Below are 12,459 nucleotides of genomic sequence, written 5' to 3'. Positions count from 1 at the left end.
ATTATTTACTCTCCCAAATTACCTTCTGTAGTGCAATGTCACCTTTCCCAGTTCCTCACCAACCACAGACTTCGAGTTTAATTAGATTCCTTGTCTGCTTTTGTGCCTCTTGTTCGGTTTTAATTAGTTTTAAGCTAATCAAAATGCCAAATCTATTATTCTTTATACAAACCATGACAAATTAACTCACATATACTGTACAGCACAATCTTGTACATACAGTACAATTGTTCCCTATATGATAATGATAATCCTTAAACACGAAAGGTTGCATCCATTGATTGTAGTCTACAGTCATGATTGCTTATTCATGAACCTTACCGTAATTTACATTTTTATGCAAATGCCCTCTCTCCTCCCCTGTAGTGACAGAATCCTCAGATCTCCCTAGTGTATAATAGTATAAGTATATGAAGTATATTTCTCCTACAGTGTAGCAATAAAGTCCTGTAATCTTGTTTTACTGTGGCATTTTTTCTACATACTGTACAGTAGTTTTGTATGGTGATTGCTTACAGTCACCATTGCATATTCATGATTCCTACAGTAATGTAATGCAAATGTCCTCTCTCCCACCCCATAGTCAGTGTATAAGTCTATTTCACAGTGTAGCAATAAAGTGGTATAATCTTGTGTTTTACTGTAGTCAGCCGAAGCCAGTGGCCAACAATATGAACAACACAATGCTCATGTCGTCTGGGGCACCTACTCCTACTAAAAGGTAAGTTCCTCAGAATGAGCTTTGTTATGGCCCTATACCTATCATACCTAACGTATTTCCTGAATTCCTTGCAGAACATAGGCCATTGTTGACCGACTGCTTCCAGTCCCTTATGTCCTGCGCCCTTAAAGATGTGACCAAGTCCGTCCCCCTGTCTTCCCCTTTGAGTCATTCCTGAGAAAACTCATTATTTGTTAGCTACTTTAGTAGCCCTAATGATAAACTCTTGATTGAAGTGACATGTACACATGGGTTCGATAGCGTTCGCTATGTCATTAGAAGTAGAAGAGATGAGTGTGTATGATCGTGTGTGTGTGCGCAGTACTGCGATGTAATCAGGCCTTGGCAGCAGCTCCGGGCGATTGAGAGGCAGGATTCAGAACACATTCTCCTCTAGGAGGTCATACGCATACGCATACGCATACGCACGCACGCACTTACACACTATATTGCCAGAAGCTGCATATCAACAGAACAGAGAAATCCATTCTGATGTTTAGGCTAAATTGGTTCCAGATTGTTCAGAGTTAAGTGTCAATGTGGATGCAAAGAGATGGTTAAGGTAGATAGTTTTCTCTCGCATTATCAGATCAGAAGCAGGCAGAGGAAAGGTGTGTGTGTGCATGCTAAGGTCTTGTTTGTGAAGCAGCAAGCCAGCCTATTCCCTCCCAGATCCTTCTAGCCTGGCGTCTGACTGTGTGAGCTGACATACTGTCACATTTGGTTTTTAAATATTAATCCATGTAATTATTACTGTGTTCTGCTTGGCTTCTTCTGATGTGAAGGGCCTGGAAGTCAGAGATGTCACTACAGCTGAATAATAGGACTCTGCTTTAGCTCACTGGTGCTTAGCTGAATGCACCAAAAGAGCTTTACGTTTATTTGCCATATGTTATAATAAATACATTGGAGATCTTACTCACCACAGCTCTCGCATTAACAATAGCATGATTAAAACAGTACCTAGAGTATCAACCACTGTTTTATGTCCCAAATTATACAGTGTAGTATTTTTTTTATTCCGGATTCCAGTTGATGAGGCGATCTTATCTTTTTTCTTTTATTCAGAGATGTTTTTATTGTAAGCCTAGTCCATCATAGGGTTGCACAATTCTGGGAACTTTCAATAAATTCCATGGTTTTCCAGAAATCCCAGTTGGAGGATTCCTGGAATCAGGAGGGAATAAGCAGGAAATCTGGAATCCTCCAACCAGGATTTCTGGAAAACCATGGAATTTATTGAAAGTTCCCAGAATTGTGCAACCCTATGATGGACTAAGCTTACAATAAAAAAATCTCTGACATTTCCATCAAGAATGGGTATTATTGTAGATTATGTTTGTGGAGGCCCAACCTTCTATCCCAGTCTTGCACCGAAACCTGTCTGGTCCTCTCTGTCTGCTGACAAAGCATATTTTCCCTCCTCCAGCCTCTCTCAAACAGATTGCTCAGCGCTGCTCTTCCAAGGACCAACCCACCGACCAATCAACACCCCACAATTTATGACCTAATACTCGTGCAGAACCACAGCGCCAGAAAATACAAATAATTTGCTGTTGGAGAGTTCGATGAGTTTTAATTTGGAGTTAACTGACTATTGACCGAAACGCCACCAGATATGAAATCACAGACTGAACTGGTAGGCAGACTGAATGTTAATAACGAGAGGTGTCAATATTGTTGCCATCATGCCCAAGACGAGAACAGTAACTTACAGTATTTCCCCACTGAAATACTTCATGAAATGTTACATTGATTGCATTGTAATAACAAGAACATAGGCATATGTTAGAGAGACTGAGGGAGGGAGGGATAGCCCTGTGATTAACATAGCCATGTGATTGTGTTGATAAACAGATTCTGTGTGTATATGAGCAGTTGTGTTATTTTGCGGTAGGACCTAACAACAACAAACTATTTTATTGTCCAATTTGAATGGGAAATGTGTATGCTGAGACTCAAAGCAGCACAGAATCCGCTACATTATACAGTATTTGAGCATGTTGTGCGTCAAATGGCATAAGCTCATTTGAACCTAGTACAGACAGAAGGGCATTGGTGACCGGCTGCTCACAGAGGATCAACAAGCCGTTTACACACAGTCTTGTCTGCAAGCCTTCTCCCAGATCTACAGTATATGTGCCGTCTTGCCAACTCCTATGGTCATTGTCATGCCAAGTTAGCATGAAAATGACATAGAAGTTGGCAGGACAGCAAAGTGGATTTGGGACCAGGCCATGAAAACAACCAACACAAACAGATCTGGGGCCAGGCTAGAAGACAAGGTTGTCTGTGACCATAGGAGTTGGCTGTACAGCACAAACAGATCTGGGACCAGGCTATTGACTAGTGCCAGGAAACTCTGTCTCTGAAGGAGAGGCACTAAGACACGACCTGGTCGTAGTGGTCTTGTAGATTAATGGAGAGGAACAGCTAACAGCCCAACTCTGACTGACCCAGTGGGGTCATCTTTCTCTTTTCCACACTGATGTACACAAATGTATTACTTAAATCCTGGGACTGACCTCTCAGAACTCAATCTAGAGTTAAGACGCGGGATAGAAAGCCATAGTTGGTTTCTAACAGGACTGACCTCACACTTAATTTAGACTTCTAGGGCCGGTTTCCTGGATGCAAAAAGATTGGTGGTGACCTTAAACATGCACTCCATGAGACAGTGGAATGTACTGTGGGTATAAGACAAACCAAAGTAGTCTTGCTAACACCAGCCTCTCTACGTCCTTGACTTGAGAGTCCGTCAGCCAAGCTAAAACCAAAGAGAGGGAGGGAGGGAGGGAGGGAGGGAGGGAGGGAGGGAGGGAGGGAGGGAGGGAGGGAGGGAGGGAGGGGAGGGAGGGGGAGAGGGAGGGAGGGAGGGAGGGAGGGAGGGAGGGAGGGAGGGAGGGGGAGAGGGAGAGGGAGGGAGGGAGGGGGGAGAGGAGGGAGGGAGGGGGGAGGGAGGGAGGGAGGGAGGGAGGGAGTGGGAGAGGGAGGGAGGGAGGGAGAGGGAGGGAGGAGGGAGGAGGAGGGAGGGAGGGAGGGAGGGAGGGAGGGAGGGAGGGGGAGGGAGGGAGGGAGGGAGAGAGGGAGGGAGGGAGGGAGGGGAGAGGGAGGGAGAGGGGGAGGGAGGGAGGGAGGGGGGAGGGAGGGAGGGAGGGGGGAGGGAGGGGGGAGGGAGGGAGGGGGAGGGGAGGGAGGGAGGGGGAGAGGGAGGGAGGGGGAGAGGGAGGAGGGAGGGAGGGGGGAGAGAGAGGGAGGGAGGAGGGAGAGGGAGGGAGAGGGAGGGAGAGAGGGAGAGGGAGGGAGGGGGAGGGGAGAGAGAGAGCGCTTTTTCACAGAAGTTATTAATGATAAGACCACAGGGATGGCATAAGTTATATGGGCGGCGGTTAGAGCGGTGGGCCAGTAACCGAAAGGTTGCTAGTTCAAATCCCTGAGCTGACACGATAACAAATATGGCGAAGTGCCCTTGAGCAAGGCATTTAACTTCATTGCTCCAGGGTTGCCGTTGATAATGGCTGGCTGTGACCCCACTCTCCCTCTCTCCCCCCTTCCTCTCTCTCTCTCTCGCCAGTGTCTTGGAGAGTCCCAGTAGGCTAGACGAGGAGCATCGTCTGATTGCTCGCTACGCAGCACGCCTGGCAGCAGAGGCAGGCAACTCCACAGTGAGTAGCTCCACAGTGAGTAGTGTGTATGTGACTAGTAGGGCAACCCCAGGGTGGTATTCTGTCAGCCTGCATTTAGCCTCTTCTTATTATGTAACACTTTGTGTAACTGCAGAATGTCCATAAAGAGATAATAATGATCTCTGCACCGAGAATCAAATCAGATAATGTTAAGGCTGTCACCAGAGACTAACACAATCATTACCCACAGTGTAGTCCGTCGATCAAAATTAGATGAAATTAAGTTGCAGGTTGGCTGAAAAGGTCCCTGATGTTAGAATAGTCATTCAAACGTCTAAAGCACAGCACGCATGACTTTTAATTCTGGGCAATAGATCATGTTTGATGTGTTACTCTCTCTTTTATCCACTCAGTTTTATTAATTCTGTGTTTAATGGTAATTTTGTCTTTCAGCAATGTCCTCCAACAGATCTGAGTTTCAACTTTGATGCCAACAAACAACAGAGGCAGCTAATAGCAGAACTAGAGAACAAGAACAGGTGGGAATGTATTTGATTGTCACTTTATGAATAAACATGAAAATAATCAAAAAATCACTACTTAAAGGAACTGTCCGGTGAAAATTTCACTTTTAAAAGTTAATATTCTATTAATTCATACCCAAATAATGTAGTTGACTCATCCTATACTCGTATCTGTGGCCAAAGCATAAATTTGAGAAAAAACACTTCCAAAACCCCACCTCAAACTCAAAAATGCTTGCTATTTCCTCATAGAACATGATGAGATATTGGCTCATTGGCTGAGCTGGCCAATCAGCTGTCTACTCGCATTCATATTTTTAATGACCATTCTGTTGTTGGGGTACGCCCACACCATTCCAACACAGAAAAGCTGCTTTTTAACATACTTAATCAATAAAAAATTGGAAGGAAAACTATTTCACTCATATTGTAATGAATTATAGGTCATATTTCATAGAAATCTGGAAACACTTGACAGTGACTTTATCAGGTAATTTAGTTAAATCAGTCATTAGATGTATTGTATGCTCATAACTTAAGAATTTTGTGAAATATAAGTAAATAAACTGAAATCTATCTTGGTCACCAGAACCTGCTTTCAAAACGTCATCGGCAGATTTTAAATCTCCATTTTGTTGTGTCTTCTGGTCCCTCAGAGAGATCCTTCAGGAGATCCAGCGGCTGCGTCTGGAGCATGAGCAGGCCTCCCAGCCCACCCCCGAGAAGGCCCAGCAAAACCCCACACTGCTGGCCGAACTCAGGCTCCTTAGGTACCACATATCCACCTAGATCTATTACCCACATATATCTTATCTATATCCTTCTATATCAGGGTTCTTCAATTCCGGTCCTGGAGGGCCGAAACACTTCTGTTTTTTATTTCTACCTGGTAGTTAATTGCACTCACCTGGTGTCCCAGGTCTGAATTAGCCCCTGATTAGAAGGAGAGGATGAAAAACAGAGGTGTTTCGGCCCTCCAGGACCGGAATTGAAGAACCCTGGTCTATATCATTTATATCTATGCCCATCTATAACCTCTATAATCAATGTTATAACTGCTCATCACATATTTATACACTCTAAAGTCATAACTACGCCTTTATTAACTCTTTATTACTAATTGATATGCCTTAATAAAGTAAAGTATGCCTTAATTCCTCAGTAAACACAGCATGACCTATAACAGCACTAACAGCCAGTGGCCTATGTGTGTGTTAGATATCTGTCTTTATTATGGCCTATAGCCCTGAGGTAGAGAGGAGAAGAAAGACAGCCAGGAAGCAGATGGTTGAATTTTTTGAATAGGCAGATAGATGGACAGGACAGTGTATTCAGTCCTCAACAACGTTTTGAGCTCATAATGTGAATGAAGATAATTACCACATTTGACCACCAGAGGGTGTTCAGACGCCAATGGTTCAATTGGATTATCATCACATAAAAAGGGATTGAGCCAGTAGTGTGTTCAGTTGTCTCTTTCTGTTACGCTGGAGTGTAACCAGCAGGCTCAAAGAAGGGACTGTCTGTGAGCATGTTGTCTTTGGGATGTTGGGAAAGGGACAGATAAACAAAAGACTGACTAATGTTTTACATCAGTGGTTTTCAAAACCGCTCCTCGGGGACCCCCAGCCATTCAATGTATTTGAACTATTTCAGAGCTATCACACCTGATTCCAATCGTCTATTAATCATCAACTGAGGTAAACTGAGGTAATTGTGAAACATCTGACGGTCCCAGAGAAGAGGTTTGAAAACCACTGTCTTACATCAGCACGACGCCACCTGACAGAAGAGTGTGGGGACTGACAGGCTTTCACCTTTCAGGAGGCAATAGGGACTGACAGCCAGGTGTTGTTTGTGTGTAATTGCGGGACAACAGACACAGGAAGGATGAGCTGGAGAGGCGCATGTCGGCCCTACAGGAGAGCAGACGTGAACTGATGGTCCAGCTGGAGGGACTGATGAGGCTACTCAAGGTAGGAGAGGACTATGACTACGGAGTATTATACACTATCTGATACACTATATCACTATCTGTTTGTTGTTATTCTGACTTTTATATACTAACGCTATACTATTTGTTAGTTGTATATCCGTATCAACATCTATCATTATTGCTTTTCATGTCATCAGGTATTCGTTAGCATCAACCGTGAATTTGTTTTATATTTTATACAACCATTTAGAACGTGTTAGACGCTGCATTGATTGTAGCTGACAGTAGTCTGCCTCAGGGTCCATTGGTTACCTTGAAAGGACCTTACACGTATAAACCTGTCTGTTCTGTCCTGATATTGAAGCTCCTGACTCTTTGCCTTTGCCACCATCTGTCTTTCTTTCTTTCTTTCTATCTTTTTCTTCCTCTCTCTCTCTTTATCTCCATCTCACTTCTTTCCTCTCCCTCACTGCTCATGCTTTATATCACTGCTTACCATTGGCTGGCTGATAGGATGAGGAGCAGAAGCAGGCAGTAAGTGTCTCTATATTCAGTTAACTATACATTAATACACTAATAGAGCAATACAGTAGCAGACCCACTCATTCAGCCACCATAGTATTATGTTTCATACTACTCTCCAAACTTAATGCATGTCTGTCTCAGACAGATCGTGTTTCAAGGAACTTAGAGTAGCATATTTGTTTTTTACATATGTACAGTAAACCATACACTAGACTACATTATAAACTGGGTGGTTCGAGCCCTGATTTGGCTGACAGCCGTGGTATATCAGACCGTATACAACGGGTATGACAAAACATTTATTTTTACTGCACTAATTACATTGGTAACCAGTTTATAATAGCAATAAGGCACCTCGGGGGTTTGTGGTGTATGGCCAATATACCACGGCTAAGGGCTGTATCCAGGCACTCCACGTTGCGTAAGAACAGCCCTTAGCCGTGGTATATTGGCCATATACCACACCCCCTCAGGCCTTATTGCTTAATTATACCATGGCATTGTTGAATACTTGTTTCTGATTGGCTTAAAGGGCATTCTAGAGCGTGCATTATTTAAGTGATAATGCCCGATAAGCCAGTGTTTGGAGGATATATTGGCACGGGTGTTAGGCCCGGGACGAAGCAAACTGTGCCAATATATCCACCAAACACTGGCTTATCGGGCATTCTCACTTTTATGCATCTGGTTACCAACATATTCAAATAATGATTGACATATTTTCATTAAAAACATTATTTTTATGAATTTATTCATATTATTTCATCCTTCCACGAGATATAGTCCCGACACAAATCTAGGGTTGCTACCCAAGCCGGCTGGTCGTTCGTTCTATTGGTTCGGTTGCCATACTTGCTGGCAAAGTTCTTATCCCTTGCTTGCTAACTAGCCAACTACGGCTAACTTAGTCACGTCAAACATCAAAAAGAATAACAACAGTAGCTGCATTTGCATTTGTTTAAGCTGTTTTCTAGTGACATTTATTTGGATACATCCATAACAATGAGCTAATGAGGAGCGATTTCGCCTGGCATAGAAAATGTGCTCTCTCGTCAGGACACTGTTGTTCAGAGGAGCTAGCCAACAACACAGCTAACACAATCACTTCAAACACTGAAGCTGTAAAGACTGCAAACTAGCTGCACTTCGCTTGGTTTTTACCTTTTTTCAATTGACATTTCTTTGTATATATCCATAAAAATTATGCCAGCTGATTCATGATTTCGACTGGCTGAGAAACGCTGCCTGCCTGTCTGTCTGTCTTGTCCCGACCCCTACACTTTCATTACTATGGGACAGCTGGAGATCGAATTTGAAAATTTAAACAATGTTGCAAATGTCAGAGAGACAGACAGCAAGGTTTATACAAATCTCCGCTGTTGAAAACGAAATGTTAGTCCCCTGTTGCTCAGCTGGTAGAGCATGGCGCTTGCAACGCCAGGGTTGTGGGTTTGTTTCCCACGGGGGGGCCAATATGAAAATGTATGCACTCACTTAACTGTAAGTCGCTCTGGATAAGAGCGTCTGCTAAATGACCAAAATGTAAAAGAAATGTGAGAATGTCTAGATGCTTTTTATAGTGGAGATCAAGTTTAGAATTTGCCTGGCTGGGTTGATGAGACAGTGGATTGTGCAGTCAGATGGAACAGAGTAAATAGGCATTTTAACGTCATAGATTTAGCCGGTGGTAACTTGTGGAATAGACACCGGCTGGAATGCGCTTTTAACCAATCAGCATTCAGGATTAGACCCACCCGTTGTATAATCCCTATAACGCTCGGTATATCAGCACGGTAGAATTCAATGGCTATAGTTCATTCTTACATGTTCTATGTTTCAGATGCTTTTGAAAGCAAAAGTTGAAATGAAAACATTATTGGCATTGATTAAGGCAAGTCTGTTTGTTTGGTTACCAAGGCAACTACTGTAGCTATCTAGTCAACTTGCTAGCTACTTCAGTGGATGTTGAACACATTTTGACCTGCAAATGCACACATTTCTAGCAGCAAATGTGTTAAATTATAGTCATAGTATAAAAGGGATAATCGACTCGGGGCTCTATGCGTTCTCTGGCAAAACATGCAACTCCGTGGAAGGTTAGTTTCACTCCACTAGCGTGTCATGGAAATCACCTTCCACTTCGTTCATAATTCTCCATAGAACACAGCCCCTCGTTGATTATCCCTTACATATTATAGTCTACTGGTACCTTTTTGGTCATTTCTATATGAGAGAACATACATTCTAATCTACACTAAGTTACAATTTTATATCTAGGTTATATGTTGCTTCGTGAGATATCATACAGTCAATTATAGACTGAGGTAAAGTCCTTTTAGTGTGCTAGGTTATTTGGTGAGAACTCCACCATGTATTCCTTTCTTTGCCAAACAAACGTCTGAGACCTGTTCCTTTCATCAAAACGAACAACCTTCCCTCTAATGTGACTGCAGTCTGGCTAACCATCTGCTGCCTGGCTCTGAGCCATACAGTCCTGGACCCGGCCAGACCTGGGTTCAAAGTAAACAGTACTCGAAATCTTTCCAATACCTCTGTATTTGCTCTAGCCTGCCTGGAGTGCCAGTTGTGGCGGGGTTTGTAGTTTTGGGACTATCCTATTCGTCCATTTTAAGCTAGGCAGGCTCAATCAAGCACAGATAAAGTATTTGAAATGATTCAAATAGTGTTTGAACCCAGGTCTGGCCAAGGGCCCTGCACCAACCCTCTCCTCTCCCCTTCTTACCTCCTCCCCACCCTAGGAAGGACACAGTGCCCCTTTCTCCAGGCAGCATAGTACCCAGGCGGCACATTACAGGCCCCTCTTTAGCCCCTGCAGGAAGACAGGCAGGCTCACACATGGTTCTCATTAGCTTTCAGAGCAGTAAAGGTGCTGTAATAGACAGGGAGTATATGTTTAGGTGTGTGTGGGTCGGGGGGGTGTAGGTGTGTGTGTGTCGGGGGGGTGTAGAGGTGTGTGTGTGTGTCGTGGGGGGTGTAGGTGGGTGTGTGTGTGTCGTGGGGGGTGTAGGTGTGTGTGTGTGTCATGGGGGGTGTAGGTGTGTGTGTGCATATGTGTGTTTTCTTAGCAAAGATAATAAGTGGTGGTCTAGGCCTCCTCTAATCCTAACCCTACCCATGGTGGTGTTGGTATATTTCTATAGTATTTGGATCCTAACCCATGGTGGTGTTGGTATATTTCTATAGTATTTGGATCCTAACCCATGGTGATGTTGGTATATTTCTATAGTATTTGGATCCTAACCCATGGTGATGTTGGTATGTTTCTATAGTATTTGGATCCTAACCCATGGTGGTGTTGGTATATTTCTATAGTATTTGGATCCTAACCCATGGTGGTGTTGGTATATTTCTATAGTATTTGGATCCTAACCCATGGTGGTGTTGGTATGTTATGTTATCAGGCACAGACAGGAGGCTCACCCCACTCCTCCCCCAGCCACGGGGCAGGCTGCTCCATGCCCATGCCCATCCGCTCCACCTCAGCTGGGTCCACCCCCACCCACACACCCCAGGACTGCCTGGCCGGGGTGGGGGGGGACGTGCTGGAGGCCTTCGCTCAGGGTGAGTCCTGGACCTCCACCTAGCGGGCAAAACTGGTTGAAATGACATCAGTTTCTGGTTGAAAAGGCATCATGACATCATTTCAACCTGTTTTCCCCGCCGGACTATGTCCTCCTTTAGATCCAATGTGACCCAGTGCCTGTCTGTTGTTAGTTATCCTTGCCTTGTTTGTGTCAAGGAGAACACAACAGTTTGACCTGTGTTTGAGCTGTGCCAAATTTGATGAAAGTATGTATTTTTTTTTTACCATGTCTAAAAAATACTAGCCACTAAATGCCATGTAAATCACTTACTTCTATCATTGACTGTGTCCTCTGTCTTTCAGGTGTACCTAGAAATCTTCGTAATGATCTATTGGTCGCTGCAGATTCAATCACAAACACAATGTCTTCACTCGTCAAAGAACTCCACTCAGGTTAGTTGAAAGGCACATGACTTCCTGGTTGCCTGTGTTTGTTTTATAACTCTGGGACTGAAGATATCATCTCTGAATTATTTGGGTCTCTGTCATAAAGTAGATGATGCTGCAGAGGAAGAGGACAACAACATGAGGAACGGAGGCCTAAGGGACAGGGGTGAATAAGTCTTGGCTCAGTATTATGTTATTAACATTGCTTAGTTCCTGTATCAAGCTGTTTGAGATTTTGAAACGTCATTCCTTTGAAACATCATTCTAGTATTCTAATTGTAATTCTCCATTCCAAAAGGAAGCAGGTCATTATTTGTGGTAATCGTATGTATTAGACTTTTATGTTACTGCAAATAACGGATCATTTCTCACTGTTTTCCAGCCGAGGCAGAATGAAAGGAGTGGAAAAAGTATGTATGAATATTCTGATATCTGTGATATTGTCCGTATAATATCATCCCATAGTAATTCATTAGTAATTCATATTGTAATATAACAAATCTGCCAAGGACCTATGAACAAAACAGAGATCAGAGGAACTTTTTCAGTCCGACTTGGATCGTCGAAATCCAAACTTCCTCAGTGAATAGTTATCTTTATGGTTATTTTGTGCCCCAGTCTAAAACCTATCCTTCTTCCCTGTCTGTCTGTGTGTCTTCAGGCACGGTGAGAGAAGTAAAGCATCATCGAGGGAGCAACAACCACTCCATCTATACCGGATGTCAGACTGGACTTGACTGGAAAAGAAGAATCCAAATGAGAATCAGTCACACCAACCAAACCCTTCTATCAGGCATAAGCACGTAGAGTAATGCATGCTGTTATCAAACAGGATTTCACTATGTGAACTACTATCAAACATGTTTATTACACCTTGCTGCGGAAAAAAAAGCAAGATGTGTCTATTAGCGAGTGTATATGTTGTTCTGTATAAAAACTTAAAGCTGTAATTATTATGTATTGATTGATTCCCCTCATCATGACTGCAATGGTCAAAGCTCTAAGGAATGGCTAGCTGTGCTTTCTCTCAACCTGTCTTGTCAATAACAGACCATTCTGTTTCAATCCCAAATGGCACCCTATTCCCTATATCGCGCAGGACTTTTGACCAGAGCCCTATAGGCCCTGGGCAAAAG

The 12,459-nt window shown here is 43.5% G+C and overlaps 1 protein-coding gene across 10 annotated transcripts in view; it reads left to right on the top strand.

The window, feature by feature from the left end:
• Positions 1-12,459, top strand: part of LOC121539554 (dystrobrevin beta) — a 64,578-nt gene extending 52,119 nt beyond the window's left edge. For 4 of the 10 annotated variants that reach the window (XM_045207602.1, XM_045207603.1, XM_045207600.1 and 1 more), the window contains 11 exons: positions 647-721; positions 4,296-4,401; positions 4,801-4,886; positions 5,519-5,641; positions 6,751-6,847; positions 7,321-7,341; positions 10,755-10,914; positions 11,240-11,329; positions 11,430-11,489; positions 11,706-11,733; positions 11,985-12,459. In XM_045207602.1, coding sequence (XP_045063537.1) covers positions 647-721; positions 4,296-4,401; positions 4,801-4,886; positions 5,519-5,641; positions 6,751-6,847; positions 7,321-7,341; positions 10,755-10,914; positions 11,240-11,329; positions 11,430-11,489; positions 11,706-11,719 — 832 coding nt within the window. In that variant the 3' untranslated portion in view covers positions 11,720-11,733; positions 11,985-12,459. The remainder of the gene's footprint in view (positions 1-646; positions 722-4,295; positions 4,402-4,800; positions 4,887-5,518; positions 5,642-6,750; positions 6,848-7,320; positions 7,342-10,754; positions 10,915-11,239; positions 11,330-11,429; positions 11,490-11,705; positions 11,734-11,984) is intronic. The other 6 variants (XM_045207606.1, XM_045207605.1, XM_041848134.2 and 3 more) reach the window with 6 other exon arrangements.

Source organism: Coregonus clupeaformis, chromosome 25 (genome assembly GCF_020615455.1).
Source record: "Coregonus clupeaformis isolate EN_2021a chromosome 25, ASM2061545v1, whole genome shotgun sequence".
NCBI lineage: Eukaryota > Metazoa > Chordata > Actinopteri > Salmoniformes > Salmonidae > Coregonus > Coregonus clupeaformis.
This window is presented reverse-complemented; position numbering and strand designations above follow the sequence as displayed.